Below are 16850 nucleotides of genomic sequence, written 5' to 3' on the forward strand. Positions count from 1 at the left end.
GAGAGAATTGTTGCGTGCCTCCCATTGTTACGCCGCTCGATAATGTCTAAAGATCGCGCTTCTGCTTACGAACCCGGATCTCGCCGAAGAGCCTATTTGGAACAGGATCACGAGCGGGTAGTGCCTTCAAGATGGAGGCACGACTTGGAGCAGAGGGGTTCCGATCGATACGACAGCAGTCTCAAATCCGACGGTTACAGATCACTCGAATCCACTGGATTTGACTTCCGAAGTTCTCGATTGAAACGGGGGAGGAGGGAACGAACCCGTCAAGATTGGTGGAAGCGGAGTTTACCAACTTTTTCCTTTGCTCTCCCCCCCGAGACCGATTCGCCGTTTCTCGAAGCCCACAATTATTCGTACTTCAGGCAATTTCCCGACGCACCACCCAGTCAGGAGATGGATTATAATTTTAGCACCAAAAACGTGGTATCCACGTGGAGAGAACTGTGGATCCACCTGGCTTCGGCTCAGAAAAAGGCGGGCCTGAAGATCAATCAGTGGCAGATCGAGGAGATGCAGGAGAAGATCGAAGATGTAGATTTCGAAGCGGCAGAAAAAATGGATTGCGATCGTTTAGAGGCCCACCTGAGCCTCTACCGTCGCAAATGCCCGTCTGCAGAACCAATTATTAATTTGGGAGCGTCTATCGAAGACATTCGAGCCATCGCCGATTGCATCCTGATCAAAGAAGCCTTGGATCTGATTCTAGTGAAACTGGCCGCGTGCATCGAAAATCTGTCGGCTTTCGCACTGGAGTACAAAAGCCTTCCCACTGTAGGCTATGTACACTTGCAGCCTTCTTCTTTTGTCACCGTAGGTAAGAGAGCCTGCCTGTGGATACAGGATCTTCTCTTCGATCTTCGAGCCCTCGGCAGGTGCAGGAACGATCTCAAATGTTCGGGCATCAAAGGCTTCGACAGCAACCAACGAGAACTGCTCTCTCTTTGCGACAGAAACCATCCCAAAATATCTTTCATCGAGAAGGAATTCTGTCGATTGTCCGGATTCGATGGAATTTATCACCTCTCTCGCCAATCAGAAAGCGGGAAACAAAAGGAGAACGTTGTATCGCGCTTATCATCTTTGGGAGCCAGCATTCACAAGATGGCCACCGACGTAGAGATACTTCGCTCCTTAGGAGAAGTGAGAAAAACCACCGTTGCGGGTGAAGAGTACCAAAATAAGGTGGAGTCGTGCCTTTCGACCAAAAGTGGGGCGTGCCGCGACATGTCTCAGCACCTGATGAGCCTGTTTCTGCACGTTCTATCGCGATCGTCCACGCGCTGGATGGAGCAATCTCGGCACCATCTGGGGGGAATAGGCACCTACACAACAGAAGCTTTGGTCACGTGCGATGTCTTGCTGGACAACCTGTTATCGCTGATCAGCGAGTTGAAGGTGGAGAGCAGAACGGTAGAATTTCGAAATCGAGAGGAGCTGCCCCTTTTGGAGACGGAACTGATCCTGGTAGAGCTGATGAAGAGGGGCGAAAACAGGGTGCGTTGTCAAAAACACTTGCAAAACTTGGAAACCGCAATAGCCACAGAGTTTAGAAACGAGAGGAAGAGTCCGAACGCGGTCGAAATAATAAAAAACGACCCATTATTCTCCGATCTAACCGAATACTTCGAGTCATACTTTGATCCGGATACTCGCACGGGTAGAGCACAGAGTCAAGTAGAAGAGTTTGTGAAAGAGGAGGTTCGCCCGGCTCTCGAACCCTTTGTCCATTCAGCCATTTTCCGCCAATATGGAAATATTTGATTAATAATAATGTAATACCCTAATTTTTAAAAGTAAGTTTCTTTGAAATTATAATTCCTCGTTAGGATGGCAATAAAATCATGGTACCAATATCGTTCCCTATTCCAAATTAAATTAATAAATGACTTCAAGCCTTACTTTGTGGTCCGAGAGAGATACTAGCACCCATTTTTTACTACTATCGATAATACCGGAATTTTGGTATCCAACTGCAACGGGAGGCTTACGTTGGGTATTCGAACGTCATAACATCCAATTTATGCATAGTGGGATGTCAGGCAAGTCTTTGTTACCCTTACATACCGAAACTTGGCATAATGTAAAGTAGTAAAGACCACAACCCCTGGTTTGATTCTAATTAGCAACGCAACTAATTTCATGACCATTCAATTTAAACGACACATTGACTTCACGCGAAATCGAATCCGTTGTTTACATGACCCATTACAGGAATTCCTAATCCTTAGCGAAATCAGTTATTAACATAAGGATGCCCACAATTATCCATAATAAAATTCGGACAGGATCCCTCGTAGTGGTCCATTTATAATTCTTATTCTAGTTCTCAAAAAAAAAATCCTATTATATAAGAATCGTTTCGGATGGAATAGAAACCATTACTTTGAAACACCGTAAACACACGGGAGCCACCCATATAGGATAGTTTCTAGTAACACCAAAATGTTTTGATATTACTCATTTCTTCACCATAATTTACCCTTTATACTAGTATGCAGGATATTATTGTAGTATACCTGATAGCACACTAGTACAAAAACTGGATGCAAAGAATTCAGTGTTTTACGGTTCCTTTAAAAATGCGATATCCAATAAATATATGGGTGAGGACTTGAATGCTTTAAGCGTATAAATCACGAAGAATCAAACGATCACAGAAAATTTCCCATTAAGATGGCGCGCTTGGAATCACTCGTGTGGAAGAAACACTGAATCCTACCCACAATGCATCAGTCAACAAATTCTACAGTTTAAAATGGCGACTAAGATTCGGCAAGATCCTCGAACTTCAAATATTAATACAATATGGCGTGTTTGAATTCACGGCATGTAATAAAACTAATTTTTTTTAAAATTTTATAAATCCTTGTGTTTATCGGATCATCTTAATATGACAGAAATTTCTGACAAACTCCGGACGCTTAATTAAATGGTTTAATTATATTCAGGATTTTCAATGATTGAATTCTTGAAAGTTAATGCCTATTTTTTAACTTTAACGGCCTTCATGTTCTACTTAATCGAATTGTGTTTAACAGTAGAAACAAAGATTAAACATAATTAAAATAATTGACATTTAGTTTAGTTTATACCTATTTATTTTATTAATTTTTTTTTCACAATTTAAAATCATTTATTAAAGAAACAATACATGAAAGCAATGAAGTTCGAAATGTTTTCATCTCGTCTATATTTAAATCTGACGAATGAAACTTTGGAAATGTTACGAAGTTAATCAGAAACTTGTACAATTATTGTATATTTAGTAATTCGGTTACTCGCGTCGTAACGTTACGCGTTACGCCCCTCCGGTCGGAACTATCGACCGCCTACGCGTGGAAATTGACGTCGTCGAAATAAGCAATACCCGCTTCGCTAACACTTGAAATGTACGCAGGAGTGCCAAAAATATATTCGCGTACAAACGCAAGGACAAAGATGCCACAACCGAACCGGGAATGCATATTTGTCGAAACAATTTAGCATTCGACCGAATGTTGCACCCACCACACAGCACGACTTTGGCATGCTTGGTTAACCAAGAACTAACATACTAATGCCCACTTTGGGAGCACGTTGGTACGAATGTGATAAAATGGCATTATTAAATTGCAAGCGTTGCATTCAATGTTTACGCACGCACTAATTATTATTCGTCCAAAAGATACTTTCTTAACGCAACACAACCCTAGCACGTTTTACACCGAGCCATTTAAGCAAACGAGCATTAGCAAAAATGCCATTCTCTGCAATTAATCCCCTCAACAATGGGGAAAAAACACTACCGACTTACATGCGGTTTTTCGTGAGAAGAATCAAACTGTGCAGTGTTTTTGGTCTACAATTTAAGCACTAAGTTTTTCGCGCGATGACGTCAACAGACTTCCTCCCTAGAGTAGAAATGTTTGGGTTTCTAGCACCTTTGAGAGCCATCCTCCTCCTCCATGCATGTATTTTACAACAAAAGAGAACAACCGTTTAATAATGTTTCCTGGAGGAGTGAAAATTCTACAAGAAGAATTAATTTTTCAAATTACAATCGCCATTTTCTAAGACACTGCTTAAAACGAGATTCGAAGAGAGGACGAGTGTCAAGATTGCAACTCGAAATAATGCCATTGCAAGCATGAAAATGTAGAGCTGCCAGGAGTGACGCCAGAGGTAGACCAAAATAGAAAAATCGCTGGAAATTCGACACTTCATAAGCGATCTTTGACAGAGCCGGAAACAGTTTTAATCCAAGACCACCCCCTCCGTAAGCTTTGATCTATATGCAAACACTTATAAACTTCTGACGCTAACGCATCTCTCGCTTGCGACGAGAACAAATCCAGGCATGTGCACCCAAATCTACACACAGCCTACTTGGTTTCTATTCTTATACATTTATTTAAATTTGGTCCACTAGGATAACAGAACCCCGTTTATAAAGTCCAATCGATCCCCGGTTAGGCAATTTCCTCCTCCACGTCGTCGCGAATTAGCGAAAAAAAAAAAACACACACACACACACTAGAAACAGTTACACCACTCGGAGAAGGCCAATAATACAATTTACACAGCTTCACGAGAGAAAAATCTGTACCAATTTGTGATGCCAAAGGTCTATTCTAAATCGGATACGGGACGGTCGATTTCTACAATTTCGTGGGCGTGCCGCATATTACCTCGTGCCCGACACCCAAGTGCAAAATCCATCCCGAACGGGCTCTATGATATCAGTTTTATATCTCAGTTGTCACTTCCAAACACGAACGAACAGAATCCAGAATTCCCACTTGAACACCCGCTAAATCGGAGGTCACACTCCTGGTGTCTCGACGTCACGGCGCCATTTCCTTTACACAATTTAAAATTAAAATTTAACAACGTCAACAAAATATCTGAGTGAAACAATTTTCTTTTTATTACTCTCGCACTCAAGGCAGCCATATGTTACATGTGTACAAACTGTTGATATATTTTTTTTTTTATCATCAGAGTGAGCTTCCAACTATCAGGTTTATGCTAATGGATAACTCACTACTTGTGTCGTACTTCCGCCCTTCCGTTCGGAGGCACAAGTAGTAAACAATATAGTTTTGTGGGACACTAGAACGAACCACGGCAGGCCGGTCGGGGGCCTAGGAAACAGGGGGAACGGCAGCTACGACTTCCCACCTCGGCACGTGCGTTCCGCATAGAACGGTCAGATCTAGAACACAAAATGTACTGTACCTTTTTTCCTTAAAATACGGCCCCTCTTCCTTGCCAGGGAGACGGACCCACACACTTTCGTCCATTCTAAAAATTTCCTTTTACGTGTAGAATTGTTTTTTACGAATCGAAATAATAATAATAATAATAATAATAAAAATCCCCCAACTTTAATTAATTTAATTCATAAACGACGAACTACATCGATCGCTTCGGGCAAAATCGAAATCGGAGGAGGTCCTCTCGCGCGTATTTTTTTTAATTATTATTTTACTTTATTTATTTTTTCGTTCCGTTCCCGACGGCGGCTCCCTGGAAAGGATGCTCCAAGGCAAAATTTATATTAAGTGATATGATATATTTTTAAGACTGAGCAGACGTGGTGCTGGGTAGAGATGCGATGCTGGGAGAAGCAACGGGAGAGGTAGGCATTCCCGCAATAGTGTTGGAATTCAATACTGTGGTTGCTGCAATTAAAAAAAAAACATAATGATTAAAATATTAATCTACCATTTTCTTGCTTAGATTGTTTTATAATTTTATCTTAACACGGCTGCTGTTATGACTAACAATTCTACTTAACAACGATGATGGTGAAAGTGAAAAACATTATATAGAACGTGCTCAGCAAAATATTAAATAACAATCTAACACCTTTATCGTTGCCGAGAAAGTTTAATTTAAAACAAACGTTTTCGACCTATTCCATAGGTCATCATCGGGTTAAATAAACCGACAAATATTTAAATTTCAAAAAATTGACAACGGATTAAAAGATGATAAATAATAAACGAATATTGTAAAAAATTAAAAACAAGGAATAAAATCAAAATTAAAATAAACACAGAAAAACTCCTAAATACAAGTATCAACTAATACTAATGCAGAATAATAAAATAAACATGTAAATTAAGAGTTCCTTGCAGAGTTTTTAACCATAAACTTCCAGGCCGATGGAAGGCCTTCAGCGTCCCTGGCATTTATACGCGCCCCTTCCAGTTTGCTTTTGTAAATCTCTATTTTCTCAGCGGTCCTTGCTAATGTTGGGGAGCTCACGGGTTTGATAATGTCCGCTTCATCCCATTTAACTACCGAGTTTTCGGTATGAGCCATTTGGGATAGTACCGTGGCGTTGGAACTTTTTCTGATGTTATACTTGTGCTCCTTGAGTCTTACACTCAAACTCCTTGTCGTAACGCCGATATAATCTTTCTTAATTCCCAGCTGTGCGTTCTCGTACGGTATCCTATACACACCTGCTCTTTCTTCCTTCTTAATGCTATCCTTGTCATTCCTTAAAATTTTATATAGGTTGGGGGCTCTTTTTAGAATTATTAATGATTCATTGCGGTTCGCAATTTCTTTCATAATGCCTTTGGCATATGTTATAAGCGAATTTTGTGATTTTACCGGGACCTTGTTTAGAGCCTCTTGTTATGTTCTTCTCGAATCTTCTAACCATTCCTCTTATTGCGCTTTTCTTGTACCCTAACCTACCTGTAGAATTCTGTTAATTTCCTTTGCTCTGTCCATGACGTTGTCACAATACAGAAAGGCCCTTCGGATTAGAGCCCGGAATGCCGCCATCTTACATTGATATGGATCATTTGATTGCGAGGGGATATAAAGTGGACTGTGCGTTAGTTTAACGTAAACACTGGTGGATAAATGCCCGTTTTTGAACTAGATGTTGATGTCTAAAAAGTGTATTGTTACAGAACTTTTCTGTTATAGGGAGAATCCCTATTACAAAGATTATATCGGCGTTACGACAAGGAGTTTGAGTGTAAGACTCAAGGAGCACAAGTATAACATCAGAAAAAGTTCCAATGCCACGGTACTATCCCAAATGGCTCAGACCGAAAACTCGGTAGTTAAATGGAATGAAGCGGACATTATCAAACCCGTGAGCTCCCCAACATTAGCAAGGACCGCTGAGAAAATAGAGATTTACAAAAGCAAACTGGAAGGGGCGCGTATAAATGCCAGGGATGCTGAAGGCCTTCCATCGGCCTGGAAGTTTATGGTTAAAAACTCTGCAAGGAACTCTTAATTTACATGTTTATTTTATTGTTCTGCATTAGTATTAGTTGATACTTGTATTTAGGAGTTTTTCTGTGTTTATTTTTAATTTTTATTTTATTCCTTGTTTTTAATTTTATACAATATTCGTTTATTATTTATCATCTTTTAATCCGTTGTCAATTTTTTGAAATTTAAATATTTGTATTCGATCTTCTGAAATGGAACTGTTCCATTTGTCGGTTTATTTAACCTGATGATGACCTATGGAATAGGTCAAAAACGTTTGTTTTAAATTAAACTTTCTCGGCAACGATAAAGGTCTTAGATTATTATTTATTATGAAAGTTAAAAATTCTTGATGTATTTAATGTAATTATCTGACAATACATATCAACAAAGTATCTAGTGATGTAAAAAAATAAATGTACTACTGAATGTTCTGGTATGCTTTTTTCTTTGATATGAAGATTATAATTTGTACAAGCATACAAATGAAATGTATAATGTTATGATTTATTATACAGTGTGTTTAGACTTTTCGGACATCTTGTATACTATCTCCATTCTTTTACTTCTTTTCTATGCCGAAAATTTAGATAATTCGCACACAAATGTGACACCGAAGAATCATTTCTTGCGGGATTATTGATTATTCTGAATCTGGCCTAAATCTGTGTGTTCCGTACAATCGCATTGACTTCCATAGCGGGCGAACTTTAGAGGCAGTCGGTCCATCTTTATCGAAAGGACAACGACATGTGAAATTACTTACACTATAAAATATGGTTTGAGGATGGACAGCACTCAAATGACAAACTAACTAGACCGGAGCCTACGCCCTAATTCTGTCAAAAAAATTGGGACAAACTGGATGGTGGAGACTCGTGATCGTGAAAAAGAGAAAACACGCTTTGTGTTTACAGAAAATGTTGGTTGAAACCAGAATCCGCAATAGAAGACTATAGAGTAAGAAGACAAAGTGAAAGTTAATGTTTTGTCTTAGATGCATTGTTAAGTCTCTTAGAAATGAACCCTTATCAATACACTCTTTTCAAACACTGTGACAGATCCATAAGAGAGTTTAAAGATTCGACAATAATTTTTCATTAATAAAATGTTTTCAATGAATAAATATTGAATGTAAATTATTTTGCTTTTGTTAATGTAAGTATCCTTATATTAACAAGGACAATTTAAAGTACAGTACATACACAGTATTACTGTGTATGTACTGTACTTAATTATTTTAAATCCAACTATTTGATTTTGAGCTAAGAATCTTCCAGAATCATAAATAATAATGATAACACAATTTAAATCTTTAGAGCTGTAAGGAAAGTGTTTACCACACGGCTATTTCACATCCTAGAAAATAAATGACGAAAACACTAAATGTAAGCATACTTTATATCGAGAAAAAATATCAAAAATGAATGTTGCTGCCGTTAGTAAAACCTCGTGACAGTCTTCTGTTCGAAAAAATATTTTAAAAATTCTCTATACAGCAAATGTATTTTAGAATGTAACCGCCTAATAAACTATATTCTAAGAATTATTATGATATATGCAATATTACAAGCAAGTTTTCAAAATTTCTATTTCAAGAAAACATTTATAAAGGATTATATCGCATAACTACAAATTATTTTTGAAAATTTGCATTTCTAAATTGGTGTAATTAATAAAAAATATCAGTTTTCTGGAATAAAATATAGTAGACCTCTGCTTTTATGACCCAATTGGGTTCCATGGAATGCCACTTGTAAGTCAAACTTGTAATTTCTTCAAATGTTCGACGTCACAAATGAACTCCTCTCTTGGAAATAAACCTCGAACTACATAAAACTGCTTCGAAATTTGCAAAAAAAAAAAGGAAATAGTATATATATAACTTTTCCTACTATAATAGAAAATTTATATCAGTCATAAAGCAGTTGGCCTACTATACAGTTTGTTAATTTGCATACGTATTTATAAAACAAATGAATAGAAAATAATTACAAGTTGTAACAGGTGGTGGTGAGCTGCTATGTCCAGACATTCTTTGGGTTTCGACAAATCTTGCTTGTTGTTCTTTGGCAATGGGATCTATAAAAATAATAAATTGCGTCAATAAAAATTTTTTTGTAATTTCTTTCTTTCCAAGGAAGTTCTTATATCTAACGAAGTAACAATGTTAAACGGTAATGCAAGTATGGAATCCTGAAGCTGTGACTGTGTAGAGAGAATAAATTCGAACATTGTTTAACCGACGAAGCCTTAAAATAAAACAGGCAAAAATACTTTTTAATGTAGATGATTAGAGTGTTGTTCTGTTTATACATTAAATTAAACAATAATGCAAATTCGTTATACAGTAGAAAGGAAGAGCTCGTCCTAGTATCCGTTTCTCGCCATTTATAAGTGCAAAAATTGTCGGCGCACAACATTGGTCTGCCTCCCATCTATATCCGGATAACATGCCGAATATCTTGTTCCTATAGTTGTAAAGTATTTGCACATCCACAAGGTGTACAAATATCATATAAACAATATATTATTGTTCTGAAGAGGAGATACACTTTTAGACTTGGATATTGCTTTCTTAACACAGATTAGATTTTGCAAATAATCTTCCAGTAGCACCAGTTGTTGAAAATAGATCCATATATACATATAATCATTTATGAAAACGAAAAATTGCTTCATAAAGAATCAATTTCCCTAATCACTGGATAGCAAAAAACATATCAAATATCTTTTAGCCATTGAGCATTTCCTTTCAAAGCTACATATGAAGTCTTCTGTGGATTTCTACCTCTTTCATACTTTGACTAGAATAATTCAGATAAAGTGGCTTTTTATTGTCACAGAAAGTAGCAGAAATTTTCATTTTGTCACTCTCTGACTTACATTCAAATAAAGCACCAGAGGACAATTTCACAACAGAAGAATCACTGCCCCTGCATCTTTGCTGCAAATTAGCAAGGTCATACATTCCACTTCCATGTATATAGAGGAGAAGGTGGTATTATGGAACCCCTCCATTTCAGACTGATAATAGATGCAAACTCTAGCAAATTGTGGCTGAACTGCACTAGGCAGACATAGCAAGGGGAGGATGCCTCCTACTTCAGTTACACGATTGCACTCAATGAAACAGGACATTTGTGTATTTCACAATTCCAAACTTTTGAATGGTAAGTGAATTTAATTACTTCTAAAATATAAATCATGTAGTTGTAGGTCCCTGGTGCACGTGTACCGTTCTAGAGGCCTAGGAATACTGTACCCGTACATGCTACTCTGTCTAACGTTCACGTTTTTAAAGTTTGGTGCGGACAAAAATTAAGTTAATCCAAGATGGCAATGCGTGAAATATGGACACCATTGGTGCTTTTAATATGGAACCCGACTCTTCTGGGGTTCCATATTACCCACAAATTCAAACCATGGAATAATTTTTGTAGAAGTATGTGGTGGATGAATGAAAAAATTAGAAATAGATACCTAAAACTATAAATAAGTAGATCTAGTTAAATTCTGAAGTTATTTTGGTTAAAAAAAGTGTTCTGGATAGATAAGTGTTCTTTTAAACTGATTTTTAAAAAAAATTTTCAGAAGCTTAGAGCCTAGCTGAACAAGCCGATGAAAAACCCGAAGAGACAAACATGGAGCCAGGAGAAAATGGCAGAGGCAGTAAGTATGATAAGAAACAAGAAAATGAAGCTGAAGAAAGCTGCAAAATTTTATGAGGTAGCAAAAACTACTTTGCGAACTCTCTTTTTGCAACTAGACATTCATTCGGAGCAATTTGTAAAAACGACACTAGTTAGTAAGCCAATTCTTCCTGAGAATATCGAAAAAGAGCTTGTGGAATATTATTGGTGATGGAGGTCTTAATTTTTTTTTATTATAAAGCATTTTTCGATAAAATACATTGAAGTAAATGATTTTGTAATTAATTAACTTTTTTTTGTACTTGTTTTTGAATACATTAAAGCATTTGTTTGAAAACATTCAATGGGATTCCATATTACCACCCTGCTTCTCAAAAACTACTTTTTGACTTTTTTTTACAGAAGCCTTCAAAAACCATACTTATAGTTATGCTAGCAAAAAATCCAATTAGTAACATTTAGTTTAATAGTTACCAGTACTTTATGCACAAAAAATGTGGGCATAGTTATGATGCCTTGTTCACAATTCACTATAATGAAAATGGGGTTCCATAATACCACCTTCTCCTATACTAGTTCTGGTGCCAAAATGCAGTAACGTCAACTCTGCCATTTCATATCTTTTACATCTAAACATTTCGTAAATTATTCATTGTATTACACACTTATTTACAAAAACAAAGTTGATAAACTTTATATACCACTAGGCATGTACTGTACAGTACACACACACACATATATATATAATTCAATTTCTGAAATTATTATTTATTATGTAATCAATCTTCTGTAATAATTATATTACAGAAGATTGATTACAGGTGCAATGTAGACTCTATCATCAATGTGAACTTTGTACTTGACACAAATAATCTTGTTACAAATCAGATACACAGTCTTAGAAACTATTTCAAACAATTCATATTTTACTTTCATCTTTAAAATTGAAAATCTTAGCAACATTGCTCTTGTACATCTGATATTTGAATGGATAATTTATTCAAAGATCATACCAAAGTACCGGTATATCAAAGCATTTTTTTTAAAATTCCTCTACATTGCTCGACTTTCAGAATAGGAAAGAAAGTATTTTGTTTCCTTTCTTTCCTGTTAGAAAGTAATTTTCAACTCTTCCTTGTCCTACAGATACCAAGAAAGCCGGTTTTTGTGCTTATCTCAGATTCAGCAAAACCCACAATCAGGGTGATGGGGTGACGAAGGACAGGCCGAATGCATTCGAATCAAACTACCTACAAAAATTTCAGGGTTTTGAGCTGGACTCAAACCCCAGAGCAAAAAGCTAATGCTTTTTTGCTGCCTTTTGCATCTAGTTGTCAAGGGGAAAAAACTTTATAAAATCTCTATTCATAAAAATTTTGGAAATATCACAAATTAAATAAAATGTAATCATAAAACATCAGATTACTTTCAGGCTATATTATGACTAATTATTAACTGATTAATATCAAAATTTTGCTTAAAAATAAGAATTAATAATTAGAAATTTTAAATGCAATCAAATTATTTGTTAAATTCCAGTAGAAAAAATTTAATCTGTAGTAGAATTTGGGAGCACAACTTCCGTGTGATGGGTAAATATGTTATAGCCAAAAGAATCTCATGATTTAGATTCGTCTCCAGGAATTTGTCGGCATTGTGTAAATAAATTAAATAATGTATAAAAATTGTCAAATCCATAAAAAAAACTTTGACTTACCTAAGATATTTCATTCATGTTACTACAGTTCAGCATTATTTCATAAAGAATTAATATAAAAAAAAAAAAAAAAATGCAACACTGCACCTGATCGAGTGCCAATAAAATCTCAAGTGTCCTTTCATTTTGGTGCACACGTGGTGCACGAAATTAAATTTAAAATATTTCACTTACACAAATAAGAATGTTCCATAGCTTCTTGTGCCGTAAGCCTTTCTTGATGATCGTATCTCAATAACTTGTCCAAAAAATCGAGCGCTTCCGGACTAACCAAGTGTTGATTCTCACTATGTACAAATCTCTCCCACCTCTTCCGCGAATGCCTGGATGGTAACAGGTCAGATTTGTCATTCTTTCTAGAGAGAAAATGTTTTAGATTTCTGTTGTGACCTTACTCTCCCCGGAGGTTAGTTCAGGTCCATAGTAAATATTTTAATTAAAAAAAAAAAAAAAAATACTACACTAAATTTACTGATATCGTAATTACTAATTATGTAGCTATAAAATTGTCACAAAATGTAAAATTTTCTTTAATGTCTAATGTGGAGTTATTGACAGCCATTAAGTTGTTCCTAAATTTGTAGTAATGATATAGCAACTCAACACTGCAGTGAAAGCTAATTAATAAGTTTGCAGCAGCAAATGCTATAAATTGCTTCAGATAACTTTAAAATACAACTTACTTTCTTAAAAATTGCATTCGGCTTGGGAATATATTTGCTACATTATTATGTTAAGCAGTTTGTTTTTTTCTTGCGACTTTGATTAATTATTTCACAAAATATATACTTTTAAGTCAAAAATGCATGTTAGCAAAGCACGTCACTTAATATAGAAAATATCTGACACATGTTTAGATATTTTAACCAAATCTAAATTTTGTAGAAATACCAAGATATTTGTAAGCCAGCAACTAACTGTATTTTATTTTAATTTGAAAGATTGGATTAATTTAAAGCAGTAATCATCTTAATGTTCCTAGTTGATGAATTAGTTTTGAAACATGCAACTTCTTCTCACTATGCCTCCTTATAAAATAACAATAACGCTTTCATAATTTCTCTTTTTTACTTTAATTCTATTTTTAAAATCCTTAGAAAAACCTCGGCAGTAAACTGAGTGTCTGTATTGTTTTTAATATCGGTCCTATCATATAAAAGTGATCAATGTTAGTATTAACATTACAATAAAAAAAAAGTCTATTATTTTTCTATTGGTTAATGCAAAAATAGCAATTTTGGTACTAGTTACAGCTTGAATTACAATTAGTAGTATCAAAAATGCCACATTTTGAATTAGGCAAGAAATAGTGATGACGACCTTTTAGATCTATCTATTCTACAAATTGGCATTAATTATACCTCCTTAGCATTGAGTACAATTTACACGAAACTGTGGTGTGACTCATTTGCAAGCTAAACATATTAATTTATCAAAAATATTCTCTCTTCTTTAGCATATCTTATTAACAATGCTGATGTATGTTTAAAAATTTATCTTGAATTTTCTTCTATTTCTAATTGATAAATTAAGTTTTTTAACCTACATTTCTCTACATAATTTAATTCCAACAAATGGCAAAAGTGTATTTACTTATGTGGCTTTAGCCTAAATTGGAAGTTAATGTTATCATATGAATATCTTATAAATTATAATGACTAAGTTTTATATTCATTTCTATTAAATAATAAAACTATAAATGCAATTATTACTATTTCAATAGTATCAATTTTCTTTGAACCAAATTCTTATAAAAATAATAATAATAATTAAATGGAAATATTAAAAGAAATTTGTTTTGCTTACAAAAGGTAATTCTAAAAATAATTATTTATTTATTACAAATTTACATGGAAATAAAATTAGAAACAATAAGAATAAACAAACAACACAAAACAGAAATTAATAGAATCTTTTCTATATTTACAATAAAAATTAAAACAAATGCATTTAAATGAAAATAAGTTTGAAGTAATAATAAAAAGCATATATAACATACTTAGATCTAAATGTATATAAATATATAAAAATTAATAAAACTACTAAATGCAATTAATAATACAATAATGTTACTGCTAGAATGCACTCTTGTTATTTAGATACTGTGACATGTAATATAAAGAAATTAATTTAAAAAAATTTGCATTAACTACTGTCATGTGTATTTAAACTACAATACTGTTCTCCTTATATATAAAAAAATTCTAGAAGATTTCTTAAATTTTTAATATTACAATTTGTTATTGATCTGAATAATTGCTATTAATCTAAATATTTCAAAGCTTAAAATTTGATTTTCACATTCACCTAACTACTACAATTTGTTTTAGTATAATGCACTCTCATATTACAATATTACCATATATGCCAGCATATAAGTTCTTTTTAAATTTAAAAAAAATCTCTCTCGAAACTAAAGATCAATTTATACGATGGGTGTAAAATGTGAAACTTTACCACAGAGCAGTAAACAAGAGACAGATCATTCCTAACAATCACTGCACACCATTTATTGCATCATCAGCAAGTCACTATAAATATTTCCACTAAAACTCATGTTTGTAAAATTATGCAAAAAAGAATAATTCAATAATAAAAATTCATTAAAAACACACACTAAACCCCAGTTTCCATCATCTAACATGCCTATCAACTGTATACGTCATCAATATAAATGAAGCATAAACAAAGACATATTATGGTGTTCTACTATCATATACCCCGTACGTTTCTATATTCAAAGGTTGAATCAACGGTGAGAGAACAACGTTTCTAAATGGACCGTTGAGACTAGTGACGTCGGCGCTGTTTCACCACTGAGCTCAATGGTCTCAACGACCTCAAAGAGTTGAGACGTTGAGTATTCAACAGACTACCATGGCGGCTTCCATGAAAAAGTAAATTTTGCTTGTAGAAACAATCCATTTGCTGCTGTGGATGCTGTAATAGCAGACAGATTAATGAACAATCTGTATATGATAAAACATGTGATTGCACAATTATGTTGGATAATTTGGTCAATATTGAAATATTAAGATTTTTTTCATTTGTCTAAAATCGATTATGACCGATATTTATCCTCTAATTCTTCCTAATGATATAAATTATTAAAGAAAGACCCAGTATACAAGAAAATGATACAGATATGGGTTCATTTGAATAAAAGGATTTATTCGAATAATGGTTAAGTGAGTTACTTTAATTATTTAGCAAAACTGTGATGCCACCTTCTCGTTACTTTAGTCAGCCATCTTGAAAAGCAACCTCTCAACAAAAGCATTTTTTTTTTTTTTCCTGCAAAACGTGACGTCAGATCGTTCAACGGAGGGACTCAACGGAAAATTCACTGTTGAGTCAACCGTTGAATATAGAAACGTACCAACCATTTGTAACAGTACTATGCTAAGTGAACTTAAATATTTTAGTGTGTACTGTACATGTTGTTTTTACCTCAGATGCTTACCAGTACACACCCAATATATAATAAACTTCTAAGATAATTTGTAACTGGTAATTTTTAGCATTTGCCTGGTATCCTGCACACAACATGTCAACTATATCATTTTTTTCTTTTTATAAGTTTTTATTTAACTTGCTTTGTATCATGTCCTCAAATCTTCCAACTCAAATTTCATCACCATCTAATTAAGACAAAAGATTAAAACTTTGAGGACACAACTAAGTCCAACGACAATTCATTTTAATGTTGTTTCAGATCCTCCCCGTCCTGAAACCAGATAAATATAACCAAATGTATAATGTATTATTTAGTCATGCAAATCTGTAAATGCGCTGCAAGAATAACAGTTTGCGCAGTGGGTGGACCTACCCAATCTTGAAAAACATGACCAATAGAAAAGCATATTTTTAAAAATAAATTAAAGTTATTTTATGAGCTACATATATATAAACTGAAACTGTCTCTTGCTCTAGAGCACTAGATTACCATACATCCAGGAGTTGACTTATATGGTGGGTATAGGTGTAAACTTAAATTTTAAACTGAAAAACTTGAGATCAACTTATATGCCAGCAAATACAGGAGAGATTCTCAAACATCTTTGGTTTGTGACACACTGTAAAACATGCAAGATTTTTCTGGCTCATATATTGATGATTTTAATTTTGTGCATTATATTTTAAATAATGAATAGATGAACCTAAGGGCCTAGCCTAGCTATTAGTTGATCATGGAAGTAGTAAATTTTTACATAGACGAGGTTCTCATTTTTTAAAATGATAAATGA

General features: G+C 34.6%; 2 protein-coding genes across 3 annotated transcripts in view; one reads left to right on the forward strand and one right to left on the reverse strand.

The window, feature by feature from the left end:
* Positions 1-42: 42 nt before the first annotated feature.
* Positions 43-1767, forward strand: LOC136970705 (adenylosuccinate lyase-like). Its single transcript, XM_067265170.1, has one exon. It carries the CDS (start codon positions 43-45, stop codon positions 1765-1767), a length of 1725 nt encoding a protein of 574 aa, XP_067121271.1.
* A 3121-nt stretch (positions 1768-4888) lies between these two features.
* Positions 4889-16850, reverse strand: part of LOC136970682 (casein kinase II subunit alpha) — a 58525-nt gene continuing 46563 nt past the window's right edge. The window contains exons 11-13 of one of the 2 annotated variants that reach the window (XM_067265149.1): positions 12778-12926; positions 9229-9315; positions 4889-5669 (exon numbers count right to left, since the gene is read on the reverse strand). In XM_067265149.1, the coding sequence (XP_067121250.1) occupies positions 5566-5669; positions 9229-9315; positions 12778-12926 (340 nt within the window). In that variant the 3' untranslated portion in view covers positions 4889-5565. Of the gene's footprint in view, positions 5670-9228; positions 9316-12777; positions 12960-16850 lie in introns of both variants that reach the window. The other variant, XM_067265148.1, reaches the window with a different exon arrangement.

This window comes from Centruroides vittatus, unplaced genomic scaffold, assembly GCF_030686945.1.
Source record: "Centruroides vittatus isolate TY-2023 unplaced genomic scaffold, ASM3068694v2 contig_2104, whole genome shotgun sequence".
NCBI classification, from domain to species: domain Eukaryota; kingdom Metazoa; phylum Arthropoda; class Arachnida; order Scorpiones; family Buthidae; genus Centruroides; species Centruroides vittatus.